General features: G+C 36.0%; 1 protein-coding gene across 1 annotated transcript in view; it reads left to right on the plus strand.

Moving 5' to 3' along the window:
- The window catches only part of CNOT2 (CCR4-NOT transcription complex, subunit 2), a 47,520-nt gene that overhangs the window by 19,242 nt on the left and 10,011 nt on the right, over window positions 1-18,267 (plus strand). Inside the window, exons 3-12 of the mRNA XM_010015582.1 lie at window positions 2,008-2,074; window positions 5,370-5,517; window positions 6,137-6,319; window positions 9,166-9,245; window positions 10,410-10,535; window positions 13,084-13,208; window positions 14,025-14,145; window positions 14,257-14,413; window positions 17,981-18,042; window positions 18,139-18,188. Coding sequence (XP_010013884.1) covers window positions 2,008-2,074; window positions 5,370-5,517; window positions 6,137-6,319; window positions 9,166-9,245; window positions 10,410-10,535; window positions 13,084-13,208; window positions 14,025-14,145; window positions 14,257-14,413; window positions 17,981-18,042; window positions 18,139-18,188 — 1,119 coding nt within the window. The remainder of the gene's footprint in view (window positions 1-2,007; window positions 2,075-5,369; window positions 5,518-6,136; window positions 6,320-9,165; window positions 9,246-10,409; window positions 10,536-13,083; window positions 13,209-14,024; window positions 14,146-14,256; window positions 14,414-17,980; window positions 18,043-18,138; window positions 18,189-18,267) is intronic.

Below are 18,267 nucleotides of genomic sequence, written 5' to 3' on the forward strand. Positions count from 1 at the left end.
TGCTTCAGCATGCTTGGTTCATGTTGCATAGTAGTCTTGGTGCGAGTGAATTTGATTCCTTCTGGATCAAAACAGGTTGGAAGAGATGCTCCAGGAGCGCACCAAACATGTTCTATTCACTAACAGGCAATGACTGCATAGCATCAGGTGTCTTAGTCACAGCTAACTTCAGTTAGAAATGAATACAGTATGTATGTCAGGCCCTCAGGACCAGCTTTTTTGTTTTAGAAGTGCAGTCTTCTCTGCCTGGCTTGTGAACTTGGCTACATAAGCGCTGAGCTGAAGCCACTGGTAGTTACTTAAAGAGTTCTTTTTGTTCACAGCTAGTTCTTCTCTAAGGAAGCAGAACTTTGGTCTGGTTTGGCATATATTTTAGGTTTGGGGTTTTTTTTTCCCCTGCTGGAAGCTTTTGTCTTAGTATTTCAAACCTCTTGTATATGCAAGTGTGGATGTTAATAATTGCTTACTATCAAATATATGCACTTTGTTCAAAATATGTGTGAGTATACAGTATTTTTGGGGTGATATTTCTCACACATTTCCTGATGGTCTACACTAATTGTCTGTTATAATTTCTTTTCTCAGGCCTTCTCTTTGTATCCAGAAAATCATAAATGCTTTGTGGTTTACAGAAACAAGTGTTACATTTGATACTTGGTGTCTATCCTGCACGTCATCTTTCTCATTTCTACCATCTAGATTTGGCCCCAGTATAGACAACTAGCATAGAATCATGGAATGATTTGGGTTGGAAGGGCTGATTCAGTTTATAAGGTTTGTTTGAGTTTTGCATCTGTCTAGGTTAAGTCAACAAAGCAGCTTGAAGTTTATCACAGGAAAAGTTATTTTGATTTGAATTCTTTACTCTCAAGTTGAAAAAGCTTGAAATCCCCTTATGTGTAAGTATTCAGACATTCCTTTCCTTGAAACCATTGTAAAATTCAATCCAAGTCCAGACTACTGCACTAAATAAGCAGACATTTGCCTGCGGGTAACTAAGTACAAGTAGCATACAGGATTGTGAGCTGGAAGGATTAGGTTAACTAATACCTCTTCTTCTCCAAGGGACAATCAGCTATACCTAATGTTGATGAATATCTAATCTGTTCTTTAAAAACATCCAGGGATGGATGTTTCACTGCCTAACTGTTCTTAAGATTGAAAAGGGCTTTTTACCCAAATATTTAGCCTAAATCTCCTGTTTCTCAAATTTATGAATACTTCTGTAGCAGCATGGAGACTAGAATCATTAGTTTATTCTTTTCTTACAGCAATAACTAGAAATCTGGCACTATGTCCCTACCACAGTTGCCTTCTTTTGGAGTATGCAAACCCAAATCTCAATCTTTCTTCAGAGATCATGATTTTTTTTATATCTTACTCTTCCCAAGAGCATCTTTAGTTTGTTATGTTTCACGTGTCATGTCTGAAAGTTGACAAAGAAGGATTAATAGAAACATTTGGTAATATGTGGTATCTCTAAAGTGGGCATAATAGAGCAGGAATACAATTGTGCATCTTACTTATTCATATAGTGTATACAAGTCAGCTCTTAGGGCAGTACATTATAATTGTAACAATGGAATCTTATTTGAAGTTCATATCTCTCTATACCTGCTACCAAGCACTCATTTGCCACCTTTTGCTATGTAACTGATAACAGCAAGTGCAAAGTTTGAAATTACTACATTGAGCAGGGATTGCTCTGCTTCTCTGATGCATGTTTTGCATGGGAAAATAACCCTACATCTGATTTAAATAACTGAGTATTCCTTCTGTAAAGATGGATCTCTTAGCTACAAGGAAGTTAAAACTGAAAGCATTTACATCTTCTTCTTCTGTGCTGTTTATCGCCAGTAGAAGAAAGTCTAGTTTTATACATGTAAAGTCATAAATTTTTATTGACATGTAATACACTGTTAGAATTAACTTTACTGTTGTAAACTTTCAGAGCAAGAAAGCACAGTATCTTTGTGTCTTTAATAATCTTTTATTCTTACATTTTAGATGCTGGCATCACCATCAACATCAGGTCAGCTGTCTCAGTTTGGGGCAAGTTTATACGGGCAACAAAGTAAGAATTCTTTTTATTGGTGATTTATTTTATGCTAAATAAGTTACAGTTTCACGCTCTTTGGATAGAGAATGTGCACATGGCTTTGTTTTCTGGTGACTGTAAAAAAAATAGTATGTCTCCTATTTGTGTTTTGGGTAGGTTTTTTTCTTTTTAAGATACGTTTTTGCTTTGCTTATTATGCATTTTTGCAGTTTTTAGTATGCAAAGTGTCACATTGACACTGTATAGCTGTTAAATACCCAAATATAATCATCCTATAAAGAATGTCTGTGATATAACTGCGACTCTCTGAAGGAAAAACTGAGTAAAGTGAGCTGGGCCAAAATGAGCCTAGTCAGAAAAATATGTAAGGAATGGAAGGAAATTATAGCTTAAATTATAACTGATATTTCATGCTCAACAGGAGCAAATTAAATCTTCTGTACATGTTTGGCAACTCACATTTGGCAAAGAACTATGCCACTAAGATTATTGCCTTCTGCACCAGTGTTTTTGTCTTTTCCACACCTTGAAGACTTTCCTCTGTATCTGCCAGTCTTGTGTATGCTGTTGCAATAGAAGACCTATAAAGCAACAGTCAGCATGCATCACTAGCCACCTAACTTCAAGGCCAACGTTGAGAACTGAACCTCCTTGTAACTGAGAGGTGCCTGCAGAAAGTGGCTCAGAATATCTGATTTAGATACAGTTACACAAGTAAAACGGGTTTGTGAACATCTCTCTCTTATCGCTGTACATTTTTGAATGTTTGCCACTTTCTTGCCAAGTGCATCTGACTTGGATTGTAAGAGAAAGGTTCAGAATGCTCTGGAGAGTCTGGACTTTTTTTTATCTGGACAAACTAAAAGCATTGTCCACTAGATGCATGGCCCTCACTACTTTTCAGCTTTCTTGAAATAGTTAAAAAAAACCAGTGGTTTTGGTTTTGTGTTTTTTACTGTCTTGGTGGCTGTTAATGAATGACCATGTAATATAAACTGACATTTGGTTATGCTACTGAGATTTATACGAGCAGTTTGTGGCCAGTCTGAGAGTCATATTTGGCTCTTGGCTTTTGGGGTCCTGAATCTGGCACTATTGAACCTTTCAGCCTTAACTTAATAAAGATACTGAAGTAGTTTATTCATTCTGTTTATCATAGATACTTGTTTATTTTTAAAGTTAACCTTTTTCAACTTCGTTGTTCATTCAGTTAGTTGTGGTGCCTAGGACATAATCTCTCTAACATGGAGACATGCATGGCTAGAAACTAGAAAGTAAATACTGCCAGGGTTCAGTTTCTACCAAATACTCAGAAAAAGGGGCAAGGAACTTCTGTGATGAAGTCAATGCTTATGATTAAAATACTTTAAGGAACAACAAAGCTAATAATGCCTGTGTGCTTTTAGATTGGTAGCTGTCAGTCATTAAGTGAGATGTCATGTTATATTGTTAATTTAACTTAAAGTTAACTATTAGGCAGGAAATTGGCCACTTCATTGATCAGCCTCCAATATAGCCCATGCAGATCTCTTGTCTTGGGTAAAAAAGTGGAAAAAGGACACATGAGGAAAAAAGACTTTTTTCTTATGGTGAATATTCCAGCTGCCCTTACTTGTCAGCACAGGAATATGGTTCTGCTTCACTGTAACAGCCCTACACATTAAAAAAATCTAGTTTAAAGAATGCTAATAACAAGAAGGAACCATCAGCATTAAACTGGCCTTGCTGAAGCAAATGCTTGCGCAAAATTAACCTATTGTAATCATGTTTTTCAGTCTGCTGTATCTAGTTTGGAAGTGTATGTATTTTTTTTTTACCACTTTTTTAAAAATTCCATGTAATTGTTAATCAATGTGCAATATTATTTATAATACATATATATGCTCTTTGAAATTATTCTGATGCAGCAAATTGCCAAAATATTTACACTGAACACCTCGATATGATCGGCCTTTAATGAAGTCTTAGGAGGCTTGTTACAGCAAGTCACACTACTTACTTTTATCTCTGAATGTATGGAAATAGATGTGAGTGTTACTGCAAACAGCTTGGGTTGCAATTTGTAGGGTAGGACATGGGCAGACAGCAGCTTTTAAAGTGTGAGAGCTGAATGATGGGATGTTTCTGTAGACCTTGTCCATGATGATAACTTGAGCATATACTAGGTCTGTTCTTTGCACTCTTAGCATTTAATCACATTATACACTAGCATATTCACATGTTCTGCAAGGGTGGTGTACCATGAGAGAGTGCTGATTCATTTAAATTTGTCTTTTATTTGGTTGGCAAGATAAAGTTTTGAGTTCTGTAAGTCTACCTCAGTAGCCTTATGCCAAAGCAATAGGGACCATTGCTGATAGCCATTACATTTTTTTTCTACTGGTACGTTGCACTACATAACTTTTTCTTGTCTTTGAGCATCATTCCAAAACTTAGAATCAGTTTATGTTTGAAAACATAAATGCAGAAAAGCAATATGAGAATGACAAGAAACAAGTTTTGGACATTCTGAGACAGGGTAGCAACTGGTTATCTTTTGCTATTCTGAGTTAATTTCTTTTTTTGCCTCACTGAACTGCTTACTTATTCCGTCACACCCAATTGTTTGTACAGAAAACACTTCGGTCACAATATTAAGAATCTGATTATTTGTAAATGCTAATAGACAGCAGTTAAAATTCTGCTTGCTTTCTTTTCTCAAATGATTGAACTTGATTGTGGGCACTAAAGTTCTGTTGCCAAAAAAAGCAACTTAAACTTTACAGGAAGCTGGCCTAAAATGTTGCTTTTGTTGTCCTAAAAGCAATGTTATTGTTAACTAAGTATTCATAACTTTGTTCTTTTATTGAAGGTTTGCTTAATTTTTAACAAGACAGATCAGTGTTCTCAATACTGGCCAAATATGTACCAGTTAATGCAGAAGTAATTAACATGTTTCTTGAGTTCAGTTACTAGTTTTCTCAAAATGCTGCCTTTTTTGAGATAATAATAGATTTTCATGTCCTTATCAAAAAGCTCAAAACTGAACCTTTTTCTACAGTGTACATCTCAAAAGAAACAAAATTTTGTTAGTGGTTCAGATACAGTAATTCCTTAAAGAGCCTTTCTAACATTTAGCAGAAATGGGGCTAAATTTGAGATAACTGAGCTTCTACTGTGCAAAGAAGGACTTAGATTTCACACTGCACTTTCCTTCAGTCTTTACACCTTTTTGTAGGTTATCAGCATAAATTGTTTCCATCTACACCTGATGGAGAAGACTGTTCCTGATTGCTCTATATCTCCACCCCTCTGAATTTTTTTTCAATAGGTGCACTAGGCCTTCCAATGAGGGGAATGAGCAACAATACCCCTCAGTTAAATCGCAGCTTATCACAAGGCACTCAGTTACCGAGCCACGTAACGCCAACAACAGGGGTACCAACAATGTCACTTCACACGCCTCCATCTCCGAGCAGGTATTTATTGTTAGCCAATATTTCTGCCATTGTGTCTTTCTGCAGAGCTCTTGTTAAATGTTCTGCGTATTTTGCCTCAACTACTTTACAGTCTGATTAATTAAAAAAAGAAGAAAAGTAATTTCTATTGACCATTGCGTGTGTTAGGGAAGTAATACTGTTAAACAGTAAGGACTTCCTATAAGACAGTATTTGATTTTTGTACATAAAGACAAATTGCTGGCAAATTCTGCTTCAGAATGTAAGAGGCTGATTTTTTATTGTTCTGGTAAACGTACAGTTAGAATTTTTGTGTCAGTGTCATACACCGTATAAGAATATTAAGTAGTAGATCTTGAAGTGCTTGTTAAAAAAAGAGCTGTAACACCTTTTCAAATGCATAATACTTAAATATATATCTAAACCTGAACAAGGACTTGATTAGTATGTAATGGGTCATCTGGTATTTCTGAAGAAATCCAAACTACTTTAATTATAGAGAATAATCCAAACATGCCATATTGATACTAGGCACAAATTAAGTTGCAACAGCTCGGAGTCCATCCGACGTTAGTAATCTAAATGAGTAACCAAATACTATTGTACAGATTCATCTCTGTGAATGGTTTTTCTCTTTCAGGGGGATATTGCCTATGAATCCTAGGAATATGATGAACCACTCCCAGGTTGGTCAGGGCATTGGAATTCCCAGCAGGACAAACAGCATGAGCAGTTCAGGGTTAGGCAGCCCCAACAGAAGCTCTCCAAGCATAATATGTATGCCAAAGCAGCAACCCTCTCGACAACCTTTTACTGTGAACAGGTAAGGCTGTTTAGTTGGACCGTCCCTGTACAGACATGCTTAAACGCTGCTCTGGAAATCTAACAGAATTAGAACAAAGCTTGAAAGCTGCTTCGTCTGTTCTCATCTCCTGGCAATAAACTTTGAAACTGCTTTTAATATTCATACAAGCTTTTTAAGGCCTTTAAGCTAAATTCTGTTTCTGACTACTGAATTCCTACTGCTGCTTCCTTAAAATATGTGATGTTTCTCATGTGTTCCCAAGTTTGTTTTTGAAATGTATCTTGATGTTTGGGTATATGAATCCATTTTAAGACTATTCATCTGTGAGTTTGGGAAGAAACTTGGCAAGATTTAAAAGCACAATAGCTACTCTGGAAGAATAGTTAACTGATTCAGACCCAGTGAGGACCTAGAACTTTACATCTTTAAATTCTGGAATAATACAGACACTGGTTTGCCATTTGTTTAAGGATTTGGTGGTCATTTGTTTGCCAGAAGCTTCTCCATCACTTCTGCTCTTTCTAACTCTGGGCAAGACTCTAATATAACTCATTAGGCTTTAACTGTGTTTTGGTGCTATATTTATGCTTAGTTCATACTGATAAACTTGTAGTAAAATGTGTGTCAATTCTAATTATTTAATGTGTGTAGTCACAGCTTTGCACAGCTGACTGTTTTCCAGGCTTCATTCCACACCCTTACGATCTCTGTGCTCCCAGTTTTGTCCTTTTTCTCCCTTCAGGCCCTTCCTTAGGGGACTGACTCTGAAGTGGAGCACAGACAAGCTCATGGCAGTCAGGGGTCCCCTGTAACCCAATCTAGTATTTTATAAAATGGATAAAGGAAGGTGAACACTTAACATCAACAGCTGCCTAAAGCTTGATCAGGCTACGTAGTTCTGTGGTATCACAATGAAACAGGCTTAAAGATGCTTTCACCAGTCACAACAATAGAGATTTGTTAGTAGTGGTTTACGTTCTTGGAGTAGAAGACGACTTTGTATCTTGCTTCTGATTACATAGAATTTGCCTTTTCTTTCCTGTGATGTATAGTGATAAGTAAAGACACAAAGATTTAAAAAACAAAAACAAAAATGTAATTTAAAAAGTTCATTTTACATTTTAAAGTATTTTTGAAACCTGAGTATCACAAAAGGTTGAAATAGTGATATACTTAAAAAACTTACATGCAGAGGACAGTGATTTTGAAGATTGAAATATGTATAGAAAGTACTTGTTTAAATACCATTCAGTTGTAAGGTAGAGAATGAAATCCCTGTCTATAGAAGCATTTGAATGAAAGTCCTCATCTTTCACTGTTTGCACTGTAGATCTCATTTTCCAGAAGCTAGTTTTTACAAATTGAGAAGGAAATACCACTGGAACAATGACAAGTTCATATTCCACAGTTTATTAGCCTACACAAGGATAGCAGTAGCACATACCCAATTGTTAATTGATACATGATTTCAAAATTTTGTCACATGCTTGGGAAAAAAAAAATCACGGTGTTTCCTTGACAGGTGCATGAATTATGTCTGCCTAGAAGGGTTTTCTGAATGGCTGCCTGAGTTGAAGCAATGAAAATTTTCAGGTTTTTGAACATAAAAAATACTTCTCTTTAAAAAAATTAACATTCGTAAAACAGGTTACAAATAACTGTAGAGAAGTATGTTTTGTGGCCTAATCCCTTTCTTATCCCTGCAATTCTTAACATGGTTATTTCTAATTTAAAAATAAACAAACAAAAAAACCCATTGCATAAGAAGTATGATCTGTCATCAGGCTCAATTATACGCCCTCAAGATCAAGTTGTCTCCTGTTGGTGCTCTCACCAGGTCTAAAATTCACAGATGGTACCAGGAATGTGTTTCTTCAGACAAGTAAGGTGTTAGAAATCTGGGTATCTTTCAAATCCACCACCTTGGGGAAGCAGAGTAGGACAGGACCAGTCTTGGCTAACTGTTCCCTTTCTTGATGTTCCAATCCAAAATGAAGCATTTTAGGCTATTTCAAATTGAAATGAGATGCTTCAGATCTGTAACTGTGAAAAAAGTCCCTGTAAAGAAAATTCCACTAGGAAAATGTTTGACATTTTTACTTACAGAAACTGCTAAAACATCAACTTCCATCCTGATAGAGGGGAAAAACTTACTGTTGTGATTTCAAACCGGGCAGAAATTCAAAATTTCTCTCAGCTGGGGCCTCCCTTTGGGCTTCTAAACATCTCCAGCTCACACAGAGTGGAGCGGATCATTTGGGGGTGTCTTTCCGACCACAGTTGTCCTATATGATATTTAGATGTCTTCAAACATTTTTGCCTGAATATACAAAACTTCAATTTAGTCGGTGCCCTTGTGTGGCAGAGACCATCCCTATGCTCATAATAGTACCATATGTACATGCTGATGATTGCACACTGTAACTGTTCAGCTTACAAGTGAGTCATGACAAACTTGATCCCTTCCGTGATTCAGCTTCCCACCTGCAAATGAATGGATTGCTGCCTGACTTTTCACTGTTGAATTTACTACTGCTTCATTTTTCCGTACGAAATTATTGAGTAAAAACCATGTTTGTCATAAGTTGTTGATTGACAGATGTCCTAAGACACAGTGGCTTTAAAAAAGCTTAAGTTAATTTGAAGTCATTCCAGTTGTCGTGATTGATCAGTGCCAGATGCTGCTGCTCAGAGTTTTCAGACGTATAAAGGAAAATAATTAAAAACTGAGTTTAGGCTAATGTGGGTTGCTTAAGCTTAAAATAATTTAATTGTCATGAGCTTTTTTCCCCGCTTAATGCCTTCCACTGGGAATTACAAAGTATGTATACGCTTTTGTCTGACTTCCTGGATTTTTTTCACAGTATGTCTGGATTTGGGATGAACAGAAATCAGGCATTTGGAATGAATAACTCCTTATCAAGTAACATTTTTAATGGAACAGGTGAGTTTGTTCTGATTAGTGTTGATTTTATAAAACGGTACAGAGATTTATTTTTTTTTTTTTACTAAGTCTAATTGAAAATACTTTGTTCTGTTGGACTGCAACTTTGTTATAATTTTCAGTTGTTCCATAGAAATGCTGCTCCAAGAGCTGTGCTCTGAAACTGTTACTACTTCATAACAGTGAATTTTAATACTTTTGATGACAAAGGAAAGTATTCTGTAGAATACTCACTGTACATCACATGTCCATAGATTACACCTAGTCAGCTAGAAAGGCAAAATAGCTTACAGAATTGAAAAGGGGATCAGAGAAGAAAAAAAAAATCATCTGTTTTCTGCAAAAACATTATATCAAGTAAAAACAGTGGGAAAGCATTTTTTGACATCTCAAACTCCTTTCAGACAGTTGGTTTATAAAGTGACCCTTTTAGTAGGGTATTTCGGTTGTGATTTTTGTCTGGGAATTACTTCTTCACCTGAACTTAATGAAATAAAGAGGGGAAAATATCCTTGTTTATAAATGTGTTAGGTTTGTCTGTGCTGACATTTCTGTAGGGGGCTGTGTATATCAGGAAACTTGAGATGCTGGTGACATCACAGAGTAGAAGGGTTTGGCCATCCCTTGGGACCTTGTGACATCATTATAGAGCTGCAGCTCTGGCCTGGCCTGGGTAGTATTTTCTGTTGCAAATCAAAAAATGTTCCCATGCAATTGCACTGCATTGGCTTCACAGCTGCTTCAGCTTTATCTTACCTTATGTAAGGACAAAAGAGCTCCTCGATGCTTCTGCAAATATGGGTTATTCTCTCAAATTTTTTCTTGGTAGCTCCTTAAATTTCGAACAGGCTACCTATCCTAGTACTGTAATTTTGGTAGCCTGTATTTTACACATGCAGTCTTTAATTCAAAATGAGTAGACCTTGTAACTAAGTTCTGTTGACTAAGGTTTTGTTTAAAAACAAACTATCGTTTAAAAACAAACCTCAAACACCTTGATGCTCTTCAGGCTAGTCTCATAACACAGAGGCTGTAGTTATTTGTAATAATTAGAGTAAAAAGATCACGTTGAAGAAAGAAAATATATCCTGCATTTATCTTGCATATAATGAAGTCTTAGAGTAAAAAGCTTAAGGGAATTTAAAATACCTGTTTTTATTGTAGATGGAAGTGAAAATGTGACAGGACTGGACCTCTCAGATTTTCCAGCACTAGCAGACAGAAACAGAAGGGAAGGAAGTGGCAATCCAACTCCATTAATAAACCCTTTAGCTGGAAGGGCGCCCTATGGTAAGACTATACTTTTGAAAACTCTTTGAATGAAACTGGTATTTGCTTGTTTGTCTTGTGAACAACAAAAGATCAATAGGTAGTCTTTTAAAAAATGCTGATACTTCAGCTTCTAAGTCTCATTTTTTAAAAAAATAAATAACCAATATGTCTCTGATTGGAAATTCCCCTCAGGGTTTTGTAAGTATTGGAACTCATCTGCTTTAGTTTTACTGTCAGTAGAAGTTGTTGGGGTTTTTGGTCTGTATAGTACAATTACTCTGAAGCTACTCGCTTTAGACATTTTTTAGGAAATAGCTTGTTTTCTAATTGCGTGTGTACAAGAACTGTCAAGGTCTGAGTAGTAAATTTTAGAAATAATATTTGGCTAGTACAGGTGTTATTGTGTCAGAAGTTGGCAGCTGTAAACATACAATATATTTTCTCATTTATTGGTAGTACTTGCTGTAGTACTGTTCACTGTCACTCTGACAATGAACAGCAGATTTAAAAACATAATCTGTAAGCATGAAGTATTACCAGTGCAATTCCAAGTCGGTGTCCTATATAATTCTTGCTGAACAGCTTAAAAAATAATAAAAGGAAAAACTTTAAGGTGGGTCTGGAAAAATATCAGGTAAGCTTAGCCTGAGCCATGGTACATTTTTTTTTTTTTTGTTACTGCTTTAGTAGATTTTGTCACACATCAGCTACTCTGAAAAGTTGCTTTTATTACTGAAAGTTATTTTTGTGATACTTGTAAAACTTCCAAGAAAAAATAACCCAGTGTTTTCAAACTCTAAAAAGGTAGTTTTTTCCAAATATATCTATCTCCAACTTTAATTGGAGAGAAATAATAGATACTGCATTATCAGGAGGAAGTAGCCTCATGGATTGGACATAACCAGGGCCCTTTGCTTAAGGTGGTGGTGAGCAACAGCTAAATGAGTTAAAATGAAGTGCTACATGCAGTGGAAAGTCACTTCCCCAGACTGAAAAGTTACACTGAGAGTGGAGAGCTAGTATGGCTTGTGGTTTGCATGAGAGCTTGTCTGTCTGTGAAAGAGAAGCCATCACATGGAAAATTGATAGAAGGTAGGAAGGAGATCCGCACAGATACACTTCCAGTGTGGAGCTGGCGTTCAGCATTCAGCAGCACTGCTACATAAAAAAAAATCAGTAATTGCTCCTGTGCTTAAACAGTTTCCCCATTTTGGTGCTATCATAGCTGTTCACACGACTGTGGTGAACCAGGAAAGAAACTTCTCTGTCTGAAGAGTTATCTTGAGCATCTGCTTAATGCAGGGGATGGGTATGTTGGTAGAAACAGTCAAGCAATTGGGGATATGAGGTGCACTGGACACTGTCTCCAGGAACAAAAAGTTGAAGTAGGTTTGAAACTGGACAGAGACATACTTTCTTCATGCTTAGCTTATTCAGGAAAATTAAACTTCAGGTAACCTTTAGATAGAATGAGAATATGCAACACGGTTAATTCATTATCAGTCATACTCATCCAGTAGAAGAAATGGTAATAACTCTGGATGAAAAGGATGAACAGCAGAAATAAGATTAACTCAGTGTTTGGGGTTTTTTTTCTTAAATAAAGGAACTTTTATCTCTAATTTCTGAATACTAGAGAAAGTAATCTACTGAACCATTTTAGATCCTACACATCCATTAAGAACCTTTGAAAAACGGACCCTAGATGTCCTTCTGTTTTCTCTTCCTCTAGTGCAATGTTGTTTGCAACCAAATCACTGTATTACTTCTCTGTCTCTCACAAAATATTTGCCCTTGGGCGCGTGGTGTGGGGGCTTTTCCTTGGTGTCGGTTGGCTTGGGGGTTTGCTTTGTTGTTTGTTTTTTTTTAACTGGCATTTTTAAAAAAAAAAAATAAAAGTTGCTTTTCAGTAGTTGGAATCCATGTTCCAATGTGACTGGCCTACTTTTTTTAAATTAGGGTCAGAGCACTGAGAGTTGTAGGCTAAATGCTTTCAGTTTCCATACTGAACTGAAAGCAGGAGTCGTTCTTATGTCACAGGCAAGTATTTCATTGGTGATATGTTCTGTTGCAAGTCTGGATGGCATCCTTTAAGAATATGTGCTTCTAAAGAGACTATGCTAAGAAACTCTTCATGCAGTTAGGGGATGGAGGAAAAATGTGTTACAATCGTAAAAGCAGTATATCCGTCCTTCATCAGTGGATTTACTTAAATACCGCTTGAATAATCCTGTAAAGATTATTTGATTTAGATACGCAAAGCAGGTGCTGCTCCTGGTAAAAATACTGGGCGTCATTCTTAAAGCAGTGGATGTGTCTATGAATTTAACCTGGAGTGTTTCTCAGCTCACACTTAAATAAGAGGCTTTAGTCTAATATGTGTGGATGTTTTAAATGAATATGCTTTGTTTTGGTTTACCTGGTGTTTTTTTTTTTTTTTTTTTTGAAAGCTGTTTCTGCTGTACAGTTTGCACATAGTGCAAATGGACAGTCAGCAAGATCAACAGCAGAAAATTCTTTACTTAGCAGTCATTTAATGTTATTCCTGCTTTCATTTTGATGATAGTTGGAATGGTAACTAAACCAGCAAGTGAGCAGTCCCAGGACTTTTCAATACACAATGAAGATTTTCCAGCATTACCAGGCTCCAGCTACAAAGACCCAACATCGAGTAATGATGACAATAAATCGGTAAGTACATCTTATTCTTCTTTTATTCTGAGTGTTCATACTACTTTGATTGCTATATTTTAAAGTGGGCACTGGCTATATTTGTACTATAATATTTTCACATTTACCTCCAGAATTAATGAGAAATTTTGCATAAGCAGCATTTCATATAGAACTATATATATATACGAAATACGTATATATATATACACACTGAATATATATATACACTGAATCCAGTAAGGGAGGAGATGGTAAATGTGATGACATTGTTACTGCAGGCTTGTTTTAAAGAATAATAAAGAGTAAAAAATAATCATTACAGAAGGCTCCTGGAGCATAGCCACAGTTTTCTTGACAGACATAGTGTTTACATCTCTTTCTTGATGGTTGCAAATGTGCCAACTGTATGTTTCTTGCACCTAAAATTAGTTTGAGTTATTATCTGTTGTTATGTCATGGAGTGTTATGTAGGAGCAAAACTATAGTGAAAAATTTATGATGTGATGAGTCAAAAATACCGTCTAGTCACAGACACTTGGGATATCCATTGTATATTCAAGCTGAGGTGTAAAATATTTCTTATCCTTTTACACTGTAAGCTGTTGGCTCATTAATAGCTACTATTGTATGACAGGTATACTTTAGGAAGTGGTAATATTACATAAGGTTTGTCAGAAGAGCTTAAGAGCTTCAGCTTGGTTCCATTTTAGTGCCTAATTTATTAGAGTGACTTGGCATACTGGTTTAGAGTGCTTGACTTGAAAGATATGGTCAACAGATTTCTCCATTTTTAGTTTGTTTCCAACATACCAACTCTGCAAATTATTTTAACAGAATTTGAGTACATCAGGCAAAACCTCATCCAGCACAGATGGGCCCAAGTTTCCTGGAGACAAAAGTTCAACTACGCAAAACAACAACCAGCAGAAAAAAGGGATCCAGGTGTTACCTGATGGTATGTGTCATTCCACTTTTTCTTCTTCAAAAGTTTTGACAGTCATTTAGATCACCTTGTTGATTCCTCCACTTATTGAAAGGATAAAATTAATTTGTTCTTCTTGCCCAGGTCGGGTTACCAACATTCCTCAAGGGATGGTGACGGACCAGTTTGGAATGATTGGCTTGTTAACATTCATCAGGGCAGCAGAGACAGATCCAGGAATGGTACATCTTGCATTAGGAAGTGACTTAACAACACTAGGTCTCAATCTCAACTCGACTGAGTAAGTTTCTGCTTTTTAGTACTATCTTCAGTTTTAGTTTTATTATGCTGTCACTCATAATAGGCTCACATGACTATCAAACCCACAAGATATTTTGCCAAATAAGTTTTGAAAATGTAATGACAGTAAAATAAAATTTTCATAAACAAGAGAATTGTGCTTCAAGGCATATCGAGATCTTGTTATGCAAGCTTTCAATAAACCTAATGGCTTTTTGCTTGTTCTCATAACTTCTTTAGAACTTTCTTGAAGGAATTGACAGTGTGTTGTTAATAAATTTCATGTATACATTAGTTTTCAAATAATAATGTTCCTTGAGGTAAATTTATGTTAATGTAATAATAAACAGAGCATCTGCACCAAATATTAATTTAAATGAAAATGTAGTTTTATGGTTAACTTTCAGTTATTCAATTCACTTAAGTTTAGTCATGTAGGCTTCCTGAAGAGGCAGTAGGGAGAAAAGCAGTTATTGACTGAACTAATGGTAAGTGCTTAAGATAGGTGAGATGAATCAGTAGCCTGGGGTGTCTCACTTTGTCTAATAGTTGCAGAAGGAACCTAGGTCATATTGGACAAAACAGGTATCTTCTGGGTGACTGTAATGGTGAGAGAAATTTACTATCTGATACTCTGACTTTCAGCTGGTAATTTCCCATCATTCTGTTTTAGCAGAGTTTTACGTAGTGCAGCTTTATTGACATGTATCTTAAGGTCTGCACATAAAATACTAACAAACAAAAGACCAAACAGCATACACATGCACAGTTTCCATGTTTCACAAATTCATATGGAGCTTCATACAGTCAGGGAAGATTGATGAATGTGGAGATAAAGTTGAATGGGAAAGAAGGGGGAAAGTGGTTCCTAATTTTTCTGACTGGAAATAACTGGCATTAATGTATATATTTCTTTCTAAAATGTAAATTTTTAGAAATTGTCACTTCCGGAAATTCTTTCTATAGAGCTTGCATCAAAACTTAGTCAAATTGTTATGCCACTGACACTTCGGACAATTGTTTTGAAATTGTTTTAAAGTTAGTTGTCTGTAGTTATTTGCAGAATATGTTACATTAACCTACTATCTTCACATATAGTGTTGGTCTTGCAGGTCACTTTTCCATTGAATCCAGTAGTTTCCCCACTCCCATCCCTTCTCCCACAACATAAAAAGAATGCATAGAGAACAGTTATGCTGGCCTCAGGTTGCTGCTTTTGCTTGGTAGGCCCAGAGCTTACAGCAGTCTCCTGGATCTACACAGTACTGAAGTAATTTACTGTTTTTAGTACAGATTGCTGAAACTTAATTTGAGGCTGATCAGCTGAAAGTAGAATGCCCTTGCTCACTAAAATAGTTTCAAGTACATCTGTATCTGAATTCTTCAGTTGTTCCTAGCACAGGTGGAATCTGCTTATATTGTTTGGTTATACAGCTACTTTCTCTAGGTGTTGGCATGCAGAATAGTAATGGGTGATAATACTTCTAGTATTTTATTCAATGTTCATTAGTTTTAATGACTAACATAAAGCTTAAACTTAACATACCTATTGGAAAGTCTGCATAAAATCTCATAGGTTTACGTAGCACCGCACTGCAGAGGAACACTGAACATACTTTGCTGTGATAACTTGTAGCTGTGTTATGCACCTTCTGAATACAGACAGCATCCAAATTATTAGTGTGTGTTTGTACATGGACGCTATATGTACCTGGCATGCTACTTGCTGCTTTTCTTCAGCAGCTATGCTGTAAATAGCTGGATTTTTAAATTTTTTAATATTTAATTACTCTTTATAGGGTGTTTAGGGTCTTGGGTGGAGGGGATAGAGTTAATATTTAATCCAGACAGTTCTGTATCATAAAGTTGGTTTTACTTTATGCTACAGAAAAGCTTTTCAGACAGCTTGTGCAGTCCTCAGTGTCTAGCTTGCCATCTTGCCTTATGTTAAACATCCTTTGCTTGCTTTTCATTTGGAAAAGTAAAAGCATTTCACAGGTGGGAAGCCAGAATTTTCTGCCTTGTGAGGTACTTCTGATGGTACAAGCACCTGCCTTAGACATTCAGCACAATAAATGTGCTTTTAGAATTCTGTATGTAGCTCTAGTGATTTGAATTTTAACCCCTGTAACTCCTAGTTTTATATAGATTTTCTATGCAGCTTAAGATTTATTTTGGTTGTTGAAAGAATGATTACCTATTGCCTTATAGTCCTGTGTCTTTGTAAAGAAATATGCTTTTAATTCCTTAGGATAGCTTAAAACGCTACATAAAAATGAAGAAGATGGCATTACTTCATTTAATTCTTCAGAGATCATGTAGCTGTTTGTTTGGGTTCTGAAGCTTTCCGAAATATTCATCAAACAGACTGTAGGCTGTCCAATACCTCCTTGAAAAATGTTCAAGTCATTGAGTTTCATTTGTATCATAGAGGGAATGCTGTGCACAAACACTTCATTTTACTTTTTTTTTTTATTGCATATGTAAAATTCTGGATCCTTTGCCCTAGGAAACCAAACTTCTAGGGCACACATGACACTCCTATTCTTGGGGCAGTGCTTATCCATGCTTTCAGTAGAAGGAATAGTTTCATTCTTTTCAACATCTGCAGATTTTTGCCACCGAAATCTTCTTTCAGGCTCTAAAGCATAAGTTTTTGCCAACAGTAAGATTAGTTCCTCTAAAGTGAGATGGACACCACTTGATCAGTGTAGCCTTTGGCCTATATAGCTTAGCTGGGAGTTGGTTGCTGAGGTGATTTAGTAGGTTTCCAGTATTTTTATAGTAGTTATTAGGTCTCTGACAAGAAGGAAGCAAAGATTTGATAAGGTGTACCATACTCAAGTTTCATTGACAAAACTTGCCATTATAGTGTGCTATCATGGATAATTAAAAGCAGGCTGTATTAATCTGCCAAAAGTAGATTTTGCTCATTCCTTTCTTTCACTTCTTTACCTGTTAATTAGAAAACTAATTCCTTGGTACTTCAGTCACTGCAGTAGAGTTGGAAGGTTCATGATTTTCTCTTTGTTAAACTAATGGCTCCTTTTTAAAAATACAGTAACAAAAACTGTATGAAAAAATATTAAATCATAATAAGCTTAAGTTCATGTTGTGCTGAGATTCAGTTTATTTGTTGACACTGAATTTAGAAGAGTAAAATCTTTACTGCTTAGTTTAAAAGAAAAAGAAAATCTGCCAGTATAAGCTTTTCCTTCCTTTTTAAATGCTAGGCTGTTTCTATGCAAATTGAAACCCTGTGTAAAATTGGATCCCTGGAATGGGTTGGAATCCCTGGCACCTAAGTTGAAAGAATGATAGATTAAAAAGGAAATCTTAACCCTGTAGATTCCCATGGCACTTTAAATGCAATCTTACTCCACATATTAAAAAGAAAATTAATAAATGTAACCGTTTTAGGAAAGTGGGCTGGAAATTTCCTTTTCTCTTTCCTTCTCTCCCCAGCTAGTGATTTTGGTTGTGTGATGTGGTTTTTAGGCTTGTTTTTTTGTTTGGTTCGTTTGGATTTTGTTTTTCATTTTGCTAAGTTTGTGCTTCTCTTTTTCAGAAATCTTTACCCCAAATTTGCATCACCCTGGGCATCATCACCTTGTCGACCTCAAGACATAGGTAACAGAGAAATAACTATTTAATTCAATATTAATATTTGTAAATTCTATTCATTTACATGTCTTAATAGTTTCATCAATTCCGATTCTTTTTTAGACTTCCATGTTCCATCTGAATACTTAACTAACATTCACATTAGGGATAAGGTGAGTACGTGTGTATGTGTGTATTTTTTGTTAATTTATTATAGTAATTTTCTAGATTTTCTTTTGGATAGGTAATGTT

This window comes from Nestor notabilis, unplaced genomic scaffold (genome assembly GCF_000696875.1).
Source record: "Nestor notabilis isolate BGI_N333 unplaced genomic scaffold, ASM69687v1 scaffold11460, whole genome shotgun sequence".
Classification (NCBI taxonomy): domain Eukaryota; kingdom Metazoa; phylum Chordata; class Aves; order Psittaciformes; family Psittacidae; genus Nestor; species Nestor notabilis.